The sequence below is a fragment of the Phasianus colchicus genome, chromosome 3 (assembly GCF_987193195.1).
Source record: "Phasianus colchicus chromosome 3, bPhaCol1.hap1.1, whole genome shotgun sequence".
NCBI classification, from domain to species: Eukaryota; Metazoa; Chordata; class Aves; order Galliformes; family Phasianidae; genus Phasianus; species Phasianus colchicus.
Genome location: NC_143438.1, coordinates 22,488,798 through 22,507,617, shown reverse-complemented (window position 1 = coordinate 22,507,617; position 18,820 = coordinate 22,488,798). Strand labels below are relative to the sequence as shown.

The 18,820-nt window shown below is 38.5% G+C and overlaps 1 protein-coding gene across 1 annotated transcript in view; it reads right to left on the bottom strand.

The window, feature by feature from the left end:
• Positions 1 to 18,820, bottom strand: part of MYO10 (myosin X) — a 150,935-nt gene that overhangs the window by 45,881 nt on the left and 86,234 nt on the right. Inside the window, exons 9-19 of the mRNA XM_031589235.2 lie at positions 18,451 to 18,554; positions 16,041 to 16,170; positions 15,263 to 15,381; positions 14,432 to 14,578; positions 14,173 to 14,273; positions 13,870 to 13,936; positions 12,105 to 12,197; positions 11,297 to 11,365; positions 11,038 to 11,120; positions 9,598 to 9,706; positions 6,395 to 6,475 (exon numbers count right to left, since the gene is read on the bottom strand). Of these exons, the coding sequence (XP_031445095.2) occupies positions 6,395 to 6,475; positions 9,598 to 9,706; positions 11,038 to 11,120; positions 11,297 to 11,365; positions 12,105 to 12,197; positions 13,870 to 13,936; positions 14,173 to 14,273; positions 14,432 to 14,578; positions 15,263 to 15,381; positions 16,041 to 16,170; positions 18,451 to 18,554 (1,103 nt within the window). The remainder of the gene's footprint in view (positions 1 to 6,394; positions 6,476 to 9,597; positions 9,707 to 11,037; positions 11,121 to 11,296; positions 11,366 to 12,104; positions 12,198 to 13,869; positions 13,937 to 14,172; positions 14,274 to 14,431; positions 14,579 to 15,262; positions 15,382 to 16,040; positions 16,171 to 18,450; positions 18,555 to 18,820) is intronic.

Genomic DNA, 18,820 nt, shown 5'->3' with positions numbered 1-18,820 from the left:
GGGAAGAATAAAGCCTTACGAGCTAGTTAAAGCACTAAGGATAGCTCGTGTTTGGCTCCGCGCACTTGTGGCAAGTGATGTAAAAACAGGGAAACATGCTCTGATTTGGGAAATGGCTGGGCTCCTCAGCAGGATGAGCCTGCACAGCAGTGCTGGGAGCCATACCAGACTGCCTCAGCAAGTCAGATCCACGCTCAGAGCCCGCGGCTCTGCTTCCTTGAGCACCAATGACAGCAGTAATTGGCAGTCAGAAAGCCTACTTAAGACAAATATTTATTGAGAACAACTGTGATTAAAGACAGATTTTTAAATTAGGCAGAAAAGATCTCTAATACACGAGCCGCTTCCACACCTGCAAATGAATAATACCAGACTTTACTTTCTATAGACAGCGCCGCACACACCCTATAGTTGTACCTGGGCCACATATCTTATTACCTTTACTTTCAAAGTATTACAGAGAAGCTGTACGGATGATGATCAGGATTTCTCTTCTCCCTTTTTAATGGATGTACCCTGTAACGTGCCAGCTCCCAGCACCAGCAAACACCATAGCTTTCCTGCAGAAGGCCTACCCCAGGGCTCTCCGGCTGAGTCAGTAAACCGTAAAGATGCCTCCATTTATGGTCTAACACTTTTTAGCTTTTAAGTGCTGGGCTCAGCCTCCTTAGAAAAGCCACAAAGGCACCTATGCTCCAGAAAAGAGACCCAGTCTGCTGACTGACCAAGGCTGGTATATAGAGCACATGTTTGGGACACAACTGCAGTGGGATATGCATAAAAATTTGAAGCTTGGTCACTGTATTAAGGATATACATCTTTTTTTAAATAAAGACTTATAAAAACAAAGATAGCTAGCAATTCTGTGCTGAAAGTTTAGTAGAATGGCCTTGAAGCTCAGAGTCCTCCCTACATCTTGAGGCTGCTCTTGCTGCAGTGGTATTGTATTAGCTCTATCCTCATGCTAATTTCTGCAAAAACCTCCTTACAAAGTGAACTCAGTAATTCATACAGTCATGGCTGTATGTAGGACAATATTCTAATTCCAGCCTGACAACCAGTTCACACACTGCATTCATTGAACTTCTACGGGCTCCACACCCCATGTATAATCACACTTGCAGATAGGACCAAGCTGTTCTCTCACTGTTTCTCTGTATCTGAGCTGTACTTCTAATTGGAGTTCAGGCTGTTATCATGCTATACTTACATTTGTAATGATTCAGAGCTATTTTAAGACCACAATTTTCATTCAGACGCCAAGTGAATATGTTTGTATCTTACTTCATACTAGAGGACATGCTGCTTGCTATTCCAGTGTCTCATGGCTCTTTAATGACCTATATCTCAAAGTGCATTGCAGGTGCCAACAGCCTTACCTTGATCCTTTTAAATGGCTCTGGCCTCAGAAGCACTGTTAGCAATCTCAGCACCTGGACACTGATTTTTTCTGAATGAATAGACATCATGATGATAGGATTCCTCAGTAAAATAAATCTTCACAGAATCCATTACAACCTTTTTGTACCTACTTTTGCAGTGGGTTTACAAAACAGGCTTCATTTTGTCTCATTTATTTACCTTATCTAATTAAATTTTAATGTAAAATAATTGCAAAGAAAAATAATTGTCCTTTCAGAGATCACACGCTTCAAAGAAGGCTTGCATCTTGCCAGTGGCCAGACTATCACCGCAACAGAGGAACAAGAGCAACAATACATGAGTAGAAAGTGAGACGAATAGAAGCCCAGCAATTCAGAAGTTCAAGCAACCTACTTCAACACAGGTTTCCTAAACACAAAAAGTGAAATTCTTACCTACATCAGAAATTTCATGCCAATTCTAATGAAGCCAGGATTTTGTCCACTAGGACCAAACTGGACTGGACTAAGAACTGGGTCTGTTTCATTAACCAAAGAGAAGTGGATATGCCTGTCTAAGTGCGTGAGAAAACAACAGCTGCTGAACCTGTTGAATTCTCAAGGCCAGGAAATTACAGACGCAAGCTGTAATAATCAAAGTTTTAAAAAAGATTAGCCCAGATAGGGCTGTACAAGAGAAAAATGCAGATGCTGGAAGAAGGGGCCACTCATAGTGATTATACCAATGTTAAGAGTCAGATGAAAAATTCTGAATGGAGGAGAGAACTTAAGAAGGCAATTAAGCCAACTGCCAACATTGGCTCCTTCTTACCAATAGGAGAATTTTTGCCTCTGAAAGAGGCAAAAGAACTTGCAAAGAAAATGAAAATCTTAAATTTACCCTGAACTGACTTCTAAATAGCCCCAAGGGTTAACAATTTTTTATTTAGTAGCAGCAAACTTGGAAGAAACATGGATGTAGCTTGTTTTAGAAAGACCTTTTTAAAAATTATTTAATATGTCCCAAAAAGACAGATGGAGAACAGAAAGACAAAGTTGCAGGGATGAATCATCATCAGATAGAAAAGGCGGCATGAAAAGAAACATGAGGAAAAAACCAACAGAGAAAGTTGTGTCAAAGTTCAGAAGGATGAAATGATGCATAGTTCTGAACGCTGCACTGAAGTTAAGGGAAATGAAGGAGAAGGGGCTTCATTAGCAGAAAATACTCATTAAGCATTCCAAGTGGAAAAGTTTCCAAGTTATGGCTAGTTCAGAAGAGACTGAAAACTGTGAAAACACACAGATTGATTGTTTAGGGGTCTCCCAAAGATTAATGGGTCCTCTGTTCTTCTGTCTGAGGCCTGACTGCAGAGATGTCTTGTGACAAAAGGTCATGGACTCTATGTGCTCTCTTTAGGAAATTGCTCTAATGAGTGTAGATCCAGCTTTGATATGTAAATATTTAGTAGTCTACTGCATATGCTGAATTGTTTTTGCTTGCCACTGTAACATATTTGAAAATTAAACTTTTGATCAATTAAAAATCAAATAATTACTGTAAATTATCACCTCTCTTATTTAACATGAATAAACTTTAATGAGTAGAAGAACAGAGGAAGAACTGTCAGCTGCATATTCTGCTTTTCAAAGCTTTGAACACCTTCCATTTGCTTATCCTCATTCACCTACAGAATTCAAACATACTTCTAGAGTGAAACAGCTCTTGGGCACCTCCACCTCCTCCTCTCCAGAATTATAAGGGATGCTCACTGATGGGTGTCACCTATTAATATCCAATCAAGAGCACAACGAGTAGCTTGACAGGCTCTTGATGACACAACTTAATCTCTCTCCTTTTAGAGTCTTTCTTGTCCAGCTCTCTTTTAATGCCACATATTTCAAAAAAAATAGCTATGGTGGACTTTTCTTTCACATCATCTGTTAATTCTCGAGCATTTATTTTATTTAAATACTTCTTGAAGGATGACATTTTAGCATTTCATGTCACTGCTACTGCAGTGGACAGAAAATGTGCTGAAAAATGCTCAGTGAAGATTCTAGTCTTTTTCAGTCCTAACTTCTCTCTTTCAGGGCCTCATCTCGATGTTTCAGTGTATTTCTATCCAACCTTGCTCAGTGAGTCACATACGTGATAATCCCTGGTACCTCTTATATTGCTAACATCTCTCTGAGCTGTGCCAGCTCGAAGCTATGCAGACTGATCCACCCTGTTTTCCTTTGTCCGGCTGGAAAAAAAAAAAAGCAATCACTCATATGACAGGAGAAACTGTGACAGTTTTAACTCTAATGTGATGTGTATCCATGGAATCCAGCCAAGCTACAGAGGAGACAAATGCTGTTCACAGCCCTGCTTCTACAGCAGAACTGTTCAGCAGGAACTGAATACAACCGACTAATACCAACTAATTCACCAGATGGCATTAAAAATCCCCGTGTTGGTGAGACAGAAGGAACTGACAGCAGTGCCCAGCAGACAAAATGGCAAATCACAAAAATGCATTTTGAGAACAATTCCTTGAGTAAAAAATGCCATTCACAAGTATTATGTATGGTTTTCCTTCTAATTTCCCACAAAGTCTTCTACTGCACCAGCTCCAACAAGTAAAATGCATGACCGTTTCCCTACTCTGACATCAATCTAGCTCTTCCAATAGCCTTTTATTTATTTGTTAAAGCCATCAAATCCAATTAATCTGCAACCAAATTAGTGGAGAACAAGGACAAACATTTTTGTTTAAGATTTCACTGATATGTTTGTACATACTTTGAGAAATTCCTGTAGACAGTCATTTACAATATTTTCCTGCATAGAATCCTACACTTACATGTGGTTTCTGTGACTGAAGCAGTCTCAGACTTCTTTAAAGCTTCCATTTTCACAGCTGCTAACTGTGTGAGAACTTTGTTTTAATGCTAGGAAAATGTATGTGCAGTTACAGTAGCATATGCCAGATTCATCAGGGATGGAGCATTCCAGTGGGAAAAGAGTGTGAGAACAACAAGGAATGTGCGAGTGAGAACTCAGCTGCTTCCTTGCTATGGAAACATAACTTGCATCAACCATGGCAAATCCTTGTGACTTTGGCAATGTGGAGATCAGTCTTTCTTGGATGCAAATGGACAAACAAGAAAAAGAATGCAAATTACTGAACTAATTCTTATACTCCAATGGCAGCAGGAGGGCTTTATAAGGGTTGTGGGGCTTCCAGAAAGAAATGGGAGAAGGGAGAACAGGCTTTTCAAAACTGCATTCCCTCAGTGATCAGGGATGTTGCACACATCCCTTGGGGGTACTGGTGGATGGCAAGCTGGACATGAGCCAACAATGTGCCCTAGCAGCCCAGAAAGCCAACTGTATCATGGGCTGCATCAAAAGACGTGTGGTTGGCAGATCGAGGGAGCTGACCCTGACCCTCTGCTCTGCACTGGTGAGACCTCACCTGGAGTACTGCATCCACATGTGGAGCCCTCAGTACAGGAGAGATGTGGACTTGTTAGTGCACGTCCAGAGGAGGCTACAAAAAGGATCTAAGGGATGGAACACCTCTCCCATAAGGACAGGCTGAGAGAGCTGGGGCTGTTCAGCCTGGAGAAGAGAAGGCTCCAGGGGAGATCTGAGAGTGGCCTTTCAGTATCTAAAGAGGGGCTGTATGAAATAAGAGGACAGACTCCATAACAGGCCCTGTTGTGATAGGACATGGGGAAATGGTTTCAAACTAAAAGAGGGGAGATTTCGACTGGATATAAGGAAAGAGTTTTTTTACAATAAGGGTGAAAAGGCACTGGAACAGGTTGCCCAGAGAGGTTGTGGGTGCCCCACCTCTGGAGGCATCCAAGGTCAGGCTGGATGAGGCTCTGAGCAACCTGATCTAGCTGTAGGTGTCCCTGTTCACAGGGGAGTTGGACTGGATGACCTTTAAAAGTCATTTCCAACTCAAATAATTCTATTATTCTATGACAGGTGCTCACTGACCCCAGCTGCCCCGAGGCTCTGTCATCCATGGGGTCTAAAGACTGCAAAGCAAAGCATACTCAAAGCATCAAATACTTCCAAAGACATAAAATAAGTTCTGTTGACCTCCTGGCTGCTCCCTATTGCTAAGACGCGTACAACCTGCATGTTATTTGACACACTACGAGGAACAGTGCAAAAGTGGAGTTAAAAACAGCATGTAAAGTCAGGGGTGTACCATCCAGATAATCCAAAAAAGCTAGAATGATATTTATCTGATTTCGGTTTTTTTTTTTTTTTTTTTTTTTTTTTTTGTGCTAGTTAACCAGATATCCCACAGGCATGAAGTATATAAACTAAATTTATAGCAAAGTCACCTATTTCTAAGTTACAATACAAAAACCATAAAACAGGTTTTTTAGTACCTGTACTTGTTGCATTTTTGACACATGCAGACTATGCTGAACAACAGCCAATAAAGCCAGAACTGCTATACTATTATCTCTCTATCTCCTACAGAGACCTCCAACACATCCAAGCCTTGATATTGTCTTTCATTATCTGCAAATTGATACAGTACGGATTCAGTTTCCTTTGAAAAGTGTCCTTTTAAAACGTAATTCTGTAAGAGAACATAGCAGCTAGAATGCCTAGAATTGTCCATACATTGAAAGACTAACTTTGATAACAGCAAGTCAGTGATCCCTGTTTTGCTATTAATACAATCATTTGCTTCCTCTACTGATTTAAAACTGCTGTCGTAGTTTTGACATTTTTGCCGAAGTAGGCTCTCACAAAGTTGTCAAAGTTGCAGCATTTTGTGACTTTTTAATACACATCAAAGAGTGTTGAACAATGACTATTAAAACAGTGCCCAGAAACAGAGGTTGCCTGCAAAATTCAAAAACTTTCTTCCAGTGTCTTTACTTTGAAGATTCTTTTACAAAGTTAGTGAAGAATGCTACTGTCTGTTTCACACAGCCATAAATAACCACACACTTAATAAAAGATTTGGCCTGGGACACACAGAAAAGATGGGAGAAATTTTAAATCTTACCTTCTGCACATTGGGTTTGATGCACCGAACAAAGAAAGGATTTGAAGAACTCAACGTTGCCATTAAGGAATGAAGTGATTCCTAAATAACAAAGACAGCACTTCAGGAGTGGGCTTTTTGTACAAGTAAAATACCCTGGCAGAAGCTCTTATAGCTTAGCTCAGCAGAGAGTATCTACTGCTACACCTAGTGGTTCTCACCAGAAATTACAGTATTATGTAAGTCAAGTGATTAGACAATGAACACACAGAACAAATGCATGCATGCTTGCTTCTTTTACTGGCCCTTCTGATTAAAACCGTCATCAGTGCCCGACAGTGAACAAGATATACAGATGGATATGAAGGAAACCATTCATACAGAAACATCAAGCTGGAAAATTGCTGTTCCAATTATCTTTGAATGAGTGTTTAAGACTTAGGATCTGTACTCCCAATCTGCAATACTCAAGCAGGTCACAAAGCAGGACAATTGGGCTTAAGGTGGAATTAAACAGCTGCAAAAAGCAGGATTCCTCTTTTCCTTCCAGCCACCCCATACCCATTCATTTTCTGTTTTGCCTTCAATCAGCAGCATTTTGTGCATACAGAGTTTCCCTCTCCTATTCAGTGTCACTCTTTACTGCTAAAAGGACACTGGTAGTAAATGTAATTCAACAGGGAGGCAGAAAAAAAAAAAAAAGGAAAACATTTTTGAAAAGAGACGTCAGGATACAGTAGCCATTGTTTTATCAGTGCTTATTTTTCAAAAAATTTTACAAAAATTGAGTAAAGAATACAGTGGCAAAGAAAATATCTCTTAATGAAAGACAACACTTGCGGCATTAAGCAGTTCCACAGTTATTTCATTTGATAGTTAACTGCATTTAGTAATAGAAAGATAGATTACAAGGTTCAGGAAAAATAAAATACTCTGAGTTCTGGAACTCTGTATAACCCAACACACATTAGGCTCTCAGTTATCTTAACCTCAAATGGAAGATAAAAATCAAAAATCCCTCAGTCCTTTTATGATTATTATTTTAATTACACATCCACTCCTTTCTCTCCTGAGCCATCATTCCATATCTTATTCCAACTTGCCCCACTCTGTGTTATTAAATAGATATACCACTTAAAACTGAAGTTTTATATTTACTTTGCAGTGATACAAATGACTGAACAGAGCCCAGGCTCTAAATGGACCTGAAAACTAGCAATGATAATGCTTTATCCCTCAAAGGTAGTGCTGTGTGCCAGGCAGCAGAGAGAACACAAAGCAAGCTGCCACGGAGGCAGAAAATTCACTTTTTAAAGGAGCAACTGTGTGTCCTACCATATGTTCTTGAGCGAAACTGCCAAGGGCAGTGTGTTGCAACAAATTCTTGCTTTAATCTGCAAACCAAGGGCTTTCTTGATAATTAAATGTGAAGTGATAAAGGGAACAGGCAAAGTTCTGGATGTGCAAAGGATTTGCTGCGGCAAATTTGCTACAGAGTCAAAGGAGCAAATGGTGAAGTGACTGGAGACACACAAATGATAGTTATCTGCCTTGTTTGCCTTTGCTGGCCTCCAGACCAGCACTCAAGGGCAGCAAATATTAAACAGCAAGAAGATACAAAGGCAAATATTCTAGTGTAAGGACAAATATTTACAGCTTTAAAAAGTAAAGGCTTCATATGTACAAGCCTGCATGAACATTACTGTATCTATGGACAACTAAGTCAATTCTTAGACTTCTAGCAACAGTGGCTATGACTTGCACAGATTAGAAACTTGGTCAGTCTAAACAAAAATGAATTGCTATGTTTTCACAGCTGTCTTTCACACAGGTAGCCAGATTTTACAAAGTTCTGCACACCTTTAAATCAGTGTCAGATGATGTACAAACCTGAAGTAAGCTCTGCTTTAAGCAATAGGATGAAACAGGTAATAGCCAACTTCAGCTATTCTACATGAAACCCCTGGCATCCCTCCCCATCAAGGCCATCAAATGAAGAACAGCAGGTTAATTGGCTTGTACTAAGAACTTTGCCTTCAGTTTTATTCAGTTTCATTCAACTGAAATGAGATGTACTAGCCCCTGGAAGGCTTTAAAACATGGAAAAATGCCCAAACAGAGATCCTCTGGGGGAGGTATGAAAGTCAACTTCTTGTAAAGCATGCTGACCAGTTCATGGTCAGTTAGAGCAGCTTTGGATAAGAGGCAGCCATGTTTTTACATCATATTTTATCATGCTTTATGCTATTCACAGATCCTTATGAAGATGAAATGGAATGCTGTATACTACTCCTTCTAAAGTGGAAGCAAAAATATGATCAATTTGTATGTAGTAATGTCTGAAGATCTACTTTGCACAAAAACAAAAAGCTATGTGGAAACAGTATCTTCCCTTATCCTGAAGAGATATCAAAAAATACCACCCCATCACAAGAAGTGAGTACTCTGTGAGACAAGCAATGATAGCACAGAGATATGTCCAGGGTATACAACATCAGTGTTTTTAATAAAATATACATTACTTGCTGTTCTGTCCAACAGTCAGCAATAATCTGTTAGGATAAAATCTGCCCTCAAGGGGATTGAGTCTGCACTCTTTTAAAAAAAAAAAAGTGAATGAAGAGTGCAAATGTATATTAATTTAAGCAAAATGAAAGACAACTAATCCAGACTTGTACTCATGTAATTTAAGGAGGGGTTTGTGCCAATCTTTTAAATTCTTTACAGATAGACCTTATTCTAGATTTCAATTTGATGCCATTCTTAATGGCAAAGCTATAAAGACTCAAAAAAGGTTTTTAATAAAAATGTTTTTCAAACTAAGTTAAAAAGAAGTACAACACCCTAATAAGATATTTACTCAGAGCTTAGTTTTCGTTGCACACAGGCACTGCTGCAAGGCTTTGTGCTACTGTGTGGTTGGTTTTGAATTAGAAAGAAAAAAACAAGACCAGCGACCAACTTCACAAAAGAGATTTACAATAACGACAGGTAAGCAAGTGGAAAGCAACTGGAGTTTTGTGTGGATGGTGGGATGAGAAGGTTGGCTTCTGCTTGAAGCTAGCTAGTAAGCCCATCAGTTGATTACTAAGTACAGTGTCATAGAAGAGATAGCAGTGTTCTCATGCTGAATTTTCACCTATTTTGATCTGCAATTATTCTTTACTGAATGGGGCTTATCTGTCACTGATTAGATATAGAGCAGAGATGACACAATAACTAACCTTGAACTGTAGACTGACAGTGGGTTTTCTGTGCTTGCTTCCGCATTTAAGAGTGTCTTGATTGTTGCGACTTGAAACGTGTTCAAATAGATCATAGATGAAATCAAGACTGAAACAGGAAGGAAAAACAAAATCTCTGAAGTGTATAAGATTTACAACTATAAAATGCAGAGTAAGCTCTGTCTCTTTGAAAGCAACTCTTTCATGCAAACAATGCTCATCAATTTTCTCCAAAACAGACTCTACCTTTGCAGAATTTATTCAGGGGAGCAAAAAAAAAAAAAAGAAAAAAAAGAAAACCCAAACCAAGACATAACAAAGAGGTTCTTCCCTCTTCTTTCCCAGCACACAATTAGGGAAATGAAGAGTGAAGAGTCTTTGCTGCATTTTACTCATTCACTCAAACAAAACTCCAAATGACTGCAACAAGTACCTAAGGACTAAAATCCAAGAATTCCTATTTGTTATGGACCACAACACAAAATAGCTATCCACATCAGCTTAACTTTCAGATGCTAGCTGTAAATGCTATTCTTCACACTATCAGTTTGGTATCCCCCTTCTACCACTATTACAGAAACGCAGATCCTTTAACTCCAGACAGACATTGGTGCAAGAGCAAAACTGGGTTGTGTATCTTCAACTCATTTGCTTCTTCAGTCGATGGCTTTCATGTCAGATACATCACAAAAGCAGAACAAGGAACATAGTGAAGGAAATTCTCACTAATAGTTTCCCCTTCACAGAAGAGCTGAGGGATTTACAAACAATTCCCAGAGCAAAGCAGGACAACTGATGGACTAAGGTAGCAGCTGAGAATAGAAACAACCTGGGCTCCAATCCCTCTTCTCCTGGGAGCCCTCTGTGTGTCCAGGAGTCTAAATCAAATCCTTACAGAAAAGCATGTGGTCCTGCTCCAGCTCACAAAGTACTGCAAGGATCTTGAGACCTAACACAACAAAATGACAGGAGGCACACGAGTAGCAAAGACATCCAAGAGTAAGATTCCAGTAATATAAACTAGTTTTGGAAATCTTTTCTTTTAAACTATTGCAATTAATTTGCACTGTGGTAGGTCCTAAACACTAAGCTTTCAACCAAACTAGGAAATGCCAGAAATATGAGAAAATTGAGCTATATGTGAAACAAAATCATGCAATCACCTGCCTGCGAGGCATCCTGAAACAGTCAAAAATCATCAGCTACTTTCAGTATCTTTACTCATCTAGTAGCAAGTCTGCTGTCTAGCACCCCTCTGTATTGAACAGGTACAAAGTATTGTACAGTATGGAAAAGCCTGACTCATTGAAAGATTTCAACTCTGTATATTATGCAACATTTAGCATAATCAACCCCAAGCACAGCTAGCTGATACGATACCTTTTAACATGATATGCTAAAAAAAAAAAAAATAAAAAAAAAAAAATCACAGAAATGTACCTGCTTTCACGAAGCAAGTTCAGGAGATCATCTCTGAATGTATCTCTGTTCTTCTCCAAGATCCCCCGGACATCATACTGGACCTAGCAGGAAACAGAGCTGATTCGAACAACAAGCCAAGCAGTCAAGCAGATCTCACAATGGTGCTACTGTAAAAAGCACTGAGGGAACAGAGTGCTTTAGTTAATTTTCAGCAGCCTCTGGGTAAAATTAAGTTAATGAAAGCTCTGTTTGGAATAATTTCAGCAAATAAAATTACCTCCCCAGCGTAGTGTTTCACTCCAAAGTTGTGAACAGCAACTCGTGGTTTTACATAAAAAGGATTGTTCTAATTGGAGAAAAAAGAAAAGAGAGAAATATTTTGAGAGAGTCAGGGAATAGAATAACATTATCTTCTAAACCCAGATTTAAACAAAACATTGTCTTTCTGCAAACTTCCCAGAAGATTTGTACTGCAAAAGTAAACAACCATCTTATAATAATAGGATCTGTTAGTCTGGGATGCTCCAAATGCAATAAAAGCAACAGATTTACAGCATCTATAAAGGCATTATACTGAAGCTGAAACCATCTGGCAAACCCACCTATTAAAGGCATTTTGAAAAGGAAGGCTCTGCCTTAAACCAGCAGTTACAAAGGTCAGTAGACATATGCCTGAATCACCAAAATTCTTGAAAATATTTCCAGGATTACAACTAAAGGTAATACTAATCTGTACAGAAAGAACAGCAACCCTTTGGTAAATGACATCAATGTGATTATTTCATTAAATCAAGGGAAATGAAAAATCTAGGTAAACTGCTTTACTGCAGGCTGTCACTGACCTAGGAGCAGAATTTGACCTATTCACCAACATGGAACTCTAACTGGACAGCAGCAAGATACGACTGGACATTAAGAAGATGACTGACTCAGTCCTCAAAGCAAACAATGTGGCCTGCCATGAAAGTAGGATCAAGTCCAAGACATCCTCTACAACTATGAACCATATTTGAACCACAGACTTCTACAAAAGCAGAAGGAGCCTCCACACTGCACACAGGACACATCAGCAAAACATCACTTACAGCGTGCTGGGTATTCAACTTCTCCAGTAAAGTGGAGTCAGTAGCTTGAGGGAAATGGCTCTCTTCATTGATGAGTGCCAGCAGGCCAAGTTTCTAGAACAGCAATAAAAAACAGGCATAAGATGAGTTACATGGATTCAGACCTTGTCCTCAGCTTGAAAAATTACAACGTTCTTGAAGTTACCGTTCGCAGAGAAACGCAAAGTCGAAAGTACATGACTAAAAGCCCAGTCTCCTAGAAGACTACAATCCTATTCTCCTGGCAACTTTTCATTTGAAGCAGATAGTATAAGATATGCAGGCAAAATAAAGAAAAAAGAAGGTAGTGGAAGAAGCCACAGTCTTCTTGATGTAGGGAGTGTTTAGGTACATACAGTGACACTGACCCAGAATACAGCTCCAGCCTCCAGGATCTCTAGTGATCGGTAACTTAGGAGCTCCCCAACTCTGAGCTGTTCAACAGTTTTTCTTTCATGAATTTATCTACTTAACTGAACCAATGAGAACTTCTAGCACCCACAGTGCCAAGGGCATAGCAAGAGATGCCCAGCTTAACTATGCACCATGCAAATCAGACCCTCCCTTTGTTTTGCATATGTCTCTGCATAATTTCCTTTGATGTTCCCTACTTCTTGTACTAGCATAGGCAGTAAACAAAGTAAGCTACTTTGTAGTTAATTAATGTGTCCAGCAAGTTTTACGTTGATACAGCCTCTCAAAAAAACACAGTTCTTCAGGTGCACATTTTAATAAGTTACCTCCCATCAGCCCAGAACTCTGCCAAACTCCACTGTCCTAATGGCAGTCACATCCTGACAGATGCATTTTCTGCCCACCACCACAGTTCTGTGATCACTTGAACTCAAAAAGTCATGCACTCCACTACAGAGATAAATTCATGCTGCTTTCTTGTACTGCTGCCAGAAGTGAACACGAATGAAACTATATGTAACTTAGGCTTGGACATCTAGCCAGATGGAATTCAGCCATTTCTAGGCAGCGATCTTAGATCTCATATGCCCTTTGTTGCTAGTATTCCTGTTAATAATCATGCAGAAACCTCCTTCTCTTCTATGTGTTTCTTTAGTACTAATCAGAACACAAGTCAAGTTACAGACGAAGCAGAAATTGTCAGCAACCTAGAAAAAGCAATTATGGGAGAAAGACACTGTCATTTTTCTGTCCCATCCTATTCCCTTCTCCACCAGACAGTGTTCTCTTCAGACTTCCAACATCTTCAATGAAAAAGATAGCTTGTATTTTACATTTTAAATTTGGATTCTGTTGAGTTCCATTTGTAATTTTTACTATTGTAATGATTATTATTGTAATTAATAGAAAAATATATATATAAAAAAAAAAAGCAGCAAGGAAAGATTCATAACTGAAGACAATGCCCATTCTTTTCTAACCATTTCCAAATATTGCTTTTGTATATGGTTGTACACTGTTAAAAGCTACTACAAGGAAAGATAGGCATGTTGAGCTTAGAATACAATCTAGGATATGTTCACAGAATCACAGAATCGTAGGGGTTGGAAGGGACCTCCAGAGATCATCGAGTCCAACCCCCCTGCCAAAGCAGGATCCCTACACCAGGTAAATGTTAATACAATGCACGAAAATGATCACATCAAAAGTTCACTGCTTAAACATACAAGAGCTGCTATCATCTACAATTGTTTTTTGTGGTCAAGAAGTGTTTTAAAAACATTACTTAAGAGCACAACTTAGAATAAGGTACTGATATCAAATACTTTATTACCTTTTCAATAAGATCCAAGCATTCACCATTGTCTGTCCAGTCAATATCCTCCCAGACTAGACCTTCCCTAAGGAAAATAAGGAGAGCCTTTTTATTGATAACTACAGGGAAAAAATTTTAAATACAAATGGGAGGAGATTATGGGTTTGTCTTGCAAACAAATGTGATATCAGCTTGCTTTTAAAAAAACACACAGCCACAGAAAAAGATATTTTCAAAGTAAGCTGAAGTAGCTGGTAATCCAAATTTCAAGTGAATATTTCTGTTCCCAAAATTATTTCAGATTTTACCTGTAACTCTTACCTGCTGTATTCCAGTTGCTCCAAAGAAAAAATGTGCTTATTGAAATACTCCTGGAGCTTTTCATTTGCATAGTTAATATTGAACTGTTCAAAACGGTTTACCTAAAAAGACAAGAAATTTAAGAAATGCATATGCTAAGTATTTTACTTGCAAACAATGAACTAAGTCATAACACATTTAATAAACAAATTCCAGTGAAGATGACAAACATATACAGAACAACGAAGCATCAGTATCAGACAATCCATCTGAAGTGTACCTCAAAGTTTTCAAATCCAAATATGTCCAAAATTCCAATGGACTTGAAGTCCTCCTTGCTTCTGATTCTGCTGTTGATTTTCTTAATGACCCAAGCAAAACACTGAGAATAAAGTGCCATAGCCATAGAATCTCTGCTATCTATTGCCTGCAATAAAAACAACACAATACTTCATACATCACTGCAACTGAGAACTTAGCAGACTTAGCCAGCCAGCGTCCTCTGCACAGAACAATGCAAACTACAATGCAAGCAGCTTTATATTCCTATGTACCTTGACTTAATAGACACCAAGATTCCTCAATTAAGCTTTAACAGGGTAAGTTATAGCATATCTAATCTACATGGCTCTAAAATTGCATTTCAAAACTAAAGCAAAGATTAGAAAACCACTGCGGTTGAAGAAAAGAGAAGGGTAGGAAATAACACATTATTTTACCCCCTTCCATTAGCAAGCATATTTTGACATATATCTAATTCCTTTCTTATAAATAACACAATTATTCTTAATGAAAATTTTCTAAACACCAAATACAAACATCCATAATGGATAATGTTAGCCTATGTGATTACAATTTGGAAAAAAAAGTTAAGCAACCAGACAATAATAGTTACAATAATAGTTACAAGCTAGAAGCCTAGGCAACAATGATAGAATAGGATCTATTGAGATTTCTAGAAGTCCAATTACACCAATTACAGAATTTTTGACAGTAACTTTAATGTATGAGCTAAGCTGCTGTTCCTGAGCAACCAAAGATTTAACTCTGATAAAAAACATCCATATATTTAAAAGGCCACAGAAACACACCAAAACACAGGTGCTTTTACCTGTTGTATACTAAGAGGTGTTAGGATTTCTTCTCCCCTGAGTATCATTGACCTCTGTGTCAATGCTTCAGTTAACTGTGTGGAGTCCAACCCCAGTAGTTCTGCAGATCTACCTAGAGCTGCCAAAAGGAGGCAAATATAAGTATGTTCTTTAATAAGTAAGGTAAGTATTACAAATTGAACAGATGAAGGAATTTATAGTAGAAATTCATCACAATTAAGTCACATATTTTTTCTCTTACTACTACATAATAAGGACTCCAACAATCTTTGCTTTCTTTGGGATGATGAGAATAAAAAAGACCAATTCTTTTTCCTCACATTTATATTTTAATTTGCAATTTTTCTGTAATATGTAAAACAGTACAAAATGTTACTTTTTATTGCTATATACAAACAAATATTTAAAATGTTCCTAAGCCTAGTCTTTCTTTAAGTATTTCTAGTTAAGGAGCACATTTTTGCACTCAAATTTTAGTATTTTTTCTAATGCAAAAATATAATTTCAAGCAAGCAATTGAATTGGAATTTCATTGGTATTCATGGAATAAAAATACACTCAAGGTATTTCCTAACTGAGATCTAGCTTGCAACAATGAAGACTTATCTACTTTATCTGTTAAAAAGCAAAACCAATGCTTCAGTTGACATTTACAGATGCTAAAATGCAGTAAGACCTCTTCAGAGTCTTTGATATGGTCTGATATACTAGCAATGAATGTAAGTTTCATAACCTCAAGAAATATTGACATACTACAAGGAAGTGCAGACTTCTCACCTGTTTTAAAGGACACCTGTGCCCCACCAGCAGTGATAAACTCAATGTTTCCTAGATGCAAAATGCCAGCCAGCAGCCTCAAAACTTCTCGCACCTCCTCCTTGCTGAACTGCATCACTTCCATTGCAGTCTGGAATGACATGAGGAGTTCTTAAAAAAAAGAATGCATGCTGACTGAATAATGGGGACAAGAACAAACCCACCAACTGTGCTGCCAGGCCCAGTCAGTACTGACAGTGGACTAGCAGGAGTTAATTCCTTTGCCTTCAGCCAAAAATTAATTACCAGAAATTTCAAACTTGGGTCTAATATGCTCCTCTGAAAGAGTGATCAGGCACTGGGATGGGCTGCCCAGGGAGGTGGTGGATTCACTGACCCTGGAGATGTTCAAGGAATGTTTAGATGTTGTGTTGAGGAACATGGTTTAGTGAGAAATATTGGTGATAGGTAGACAGTTGGACCGGATGATCTTGCAGGTCTTCTCCAACCTATGATTCTCTCTGAGGCCAGATCATGGCCTTCTACCCTTACAGTTAAGGCACATCAAGTTATGGTCACTGCAGATAAACAGATTATATGATACATTTCATTTTTCATAAACCACTGGTTACAGAACAGAAAACCTGATTCATGCTGCAAGTAAAAGTGCAGAGGCTGCATGTACTTTGTATAGAAGACCTTTCACAACAGAGCACTAAGAAAGGCAGCAGCACTATGAATTCATCCTCATGCCCGCTGTGCAGCTCCTTCCTGTCTCCTACAAAAAGACATACAAAGGAAAGAATGTCTGAAGTGCAGGGACTTGAGAATCATCTTGTCTCCAGGAAAGTGTCAATAAGGAAAGCAGAGGGGGGCAAAAAAAGTTTATACTGAGTAATGTTTCCAGGACCTAAATTGTAATAAAGTGGATGAATAGAATTGGAAACAACAGGCAAGTGAGAATGACAAGGTTTCTGCCCACCTCCAGTTCCAGGAAAGCAGCTGAGCAGCATCATGCTGTACTCAAAGCGTGTCCATGTTTCAGACAGCACAAAAACTGCACCTGCGAACTTAATTTCACACTCCACCCACCCTTCGGTGATTAGCACAAACTAAATGTTAAGCTAATCTACTTAAGCTATGTGACTATAGTGTAGGTAAGCTACCAACACTTCCAACAGCTACCCTCCAAATTAGGAAGTCTTATACTAAACATAATTACTGCTTCCAATACACATTAATTTTTCAATTTGGCAAAGAAGGTGAAGTAGCTAAGCAAATATCATTTGGAGAAGGGCATAAAAGCATTCATTTGTATTGATTTTTAAAACCTACTACACATAACCTCAGTGATTTGGCAAGCAATTAGCAAATACACTAACAGTCAGTACACTTTAATTGCTGTAGCTAATTGCTGACATTAGCATGGGTATAAGGCATAAAGCAATTCAGAGAAAGTCTTCATCAGCATTTATCTTTCAATCTGAATTTACATCTTACTCATTTCTATCCTGTAAATCGCTCCATATGATTGCATTTCCCACAAGATCCATATAAAGCTTTGGAGTGAGAAAGCAGTGGAAACAGACATACCTGTAATATAAAACAATCTAATAAAACAAATCCTTTTCTACGGAATAGGCTGGCTACTCCCCAGTTGCTGTCTGTTCTGACAGTTTTACGTGAACAATTTCACGTAAGTAGCAGACATAAAATAACCCTTTTTATAAACATAACTGTCCATTTCACTGTAGATATAGTAGTTCTATTTATACTGGAGGAAGGCAAAGGAGGGACAGGAAATCTACTACTTTATTTTGTGAGCTTTTATAATGAAGAACAAAGGGCGACTCTGTTGTCAGAGGATGTTTGGAATGAGTCAGGTTTAAAGGCAGGATCCCAGAACGTGCTGTCTGCTCACACCTCTGCTTGTGATGCTTTGTTTTATTGAAGATATGAGCTGCTCTGACAAAGGGATCGCAGTTCATGCTTACCTCATGACATACTTCTCCAGCAAGGCATATGGATAATTTTGGTACAAATTTAGACAGTAAGTTCATTATTCCAAACTTCTGCAAATGTCCCACAGTTGGGCAGGTACAGAGTTGCAAAGATATGTAAAAGCCCTACTATCTTCTCAACTGATAGTATTTTATTTTCCAAACACAATCATGTTACTTAATCTATTTGGAAATGGTAGAATTAAAAATCAAATACTGGAGGAAAGATAGAGACGGGCTCAAAGTAACAGTAATGTGTCACCAGAAAACTTAAGTCCTCTCAGTATAGTCCTCTATGGAGAGCTTCAGACAGAACCAGAAAGTCAGAGAGAGCACAGGTAAGTACAGGAAGCCTTTGTTCTCTGCTCTATCAGTTGGCCCCAGGTGTCTGCACCGCTAGCATTTTTTAAAGAATTAGTGAAACAACTCACAATGACTTCTTTGAAAGAATCCTTGTCACTGATTGTCTTATCCACTATACATCCAGACTGATTCAGGTAGTGGTAGTTCTCCGGTACAGATAAGTAAAAAGCATCTGATGAGGGGAGAAAAGAGGAAGAATGAAAAAAATACCTCCAAGCAAAAGCTCTCTGCAGATTAGTATGTCAGAACTACGCAGTGCACAATTTATTTGCTCAGAGTTATGACAATGTATGAAACAAAATTCTAAATTAAAATCAAATACAGTGTTTTATTTTGCTGTGTTTTGCTTTATTTAGCTCTATGATAGAGAGAATTCTACTTTTTAGCATGCAAAGGCATCAGGCCCAAAGGGAGATACTGAAACAGCTTTAGGCAAAT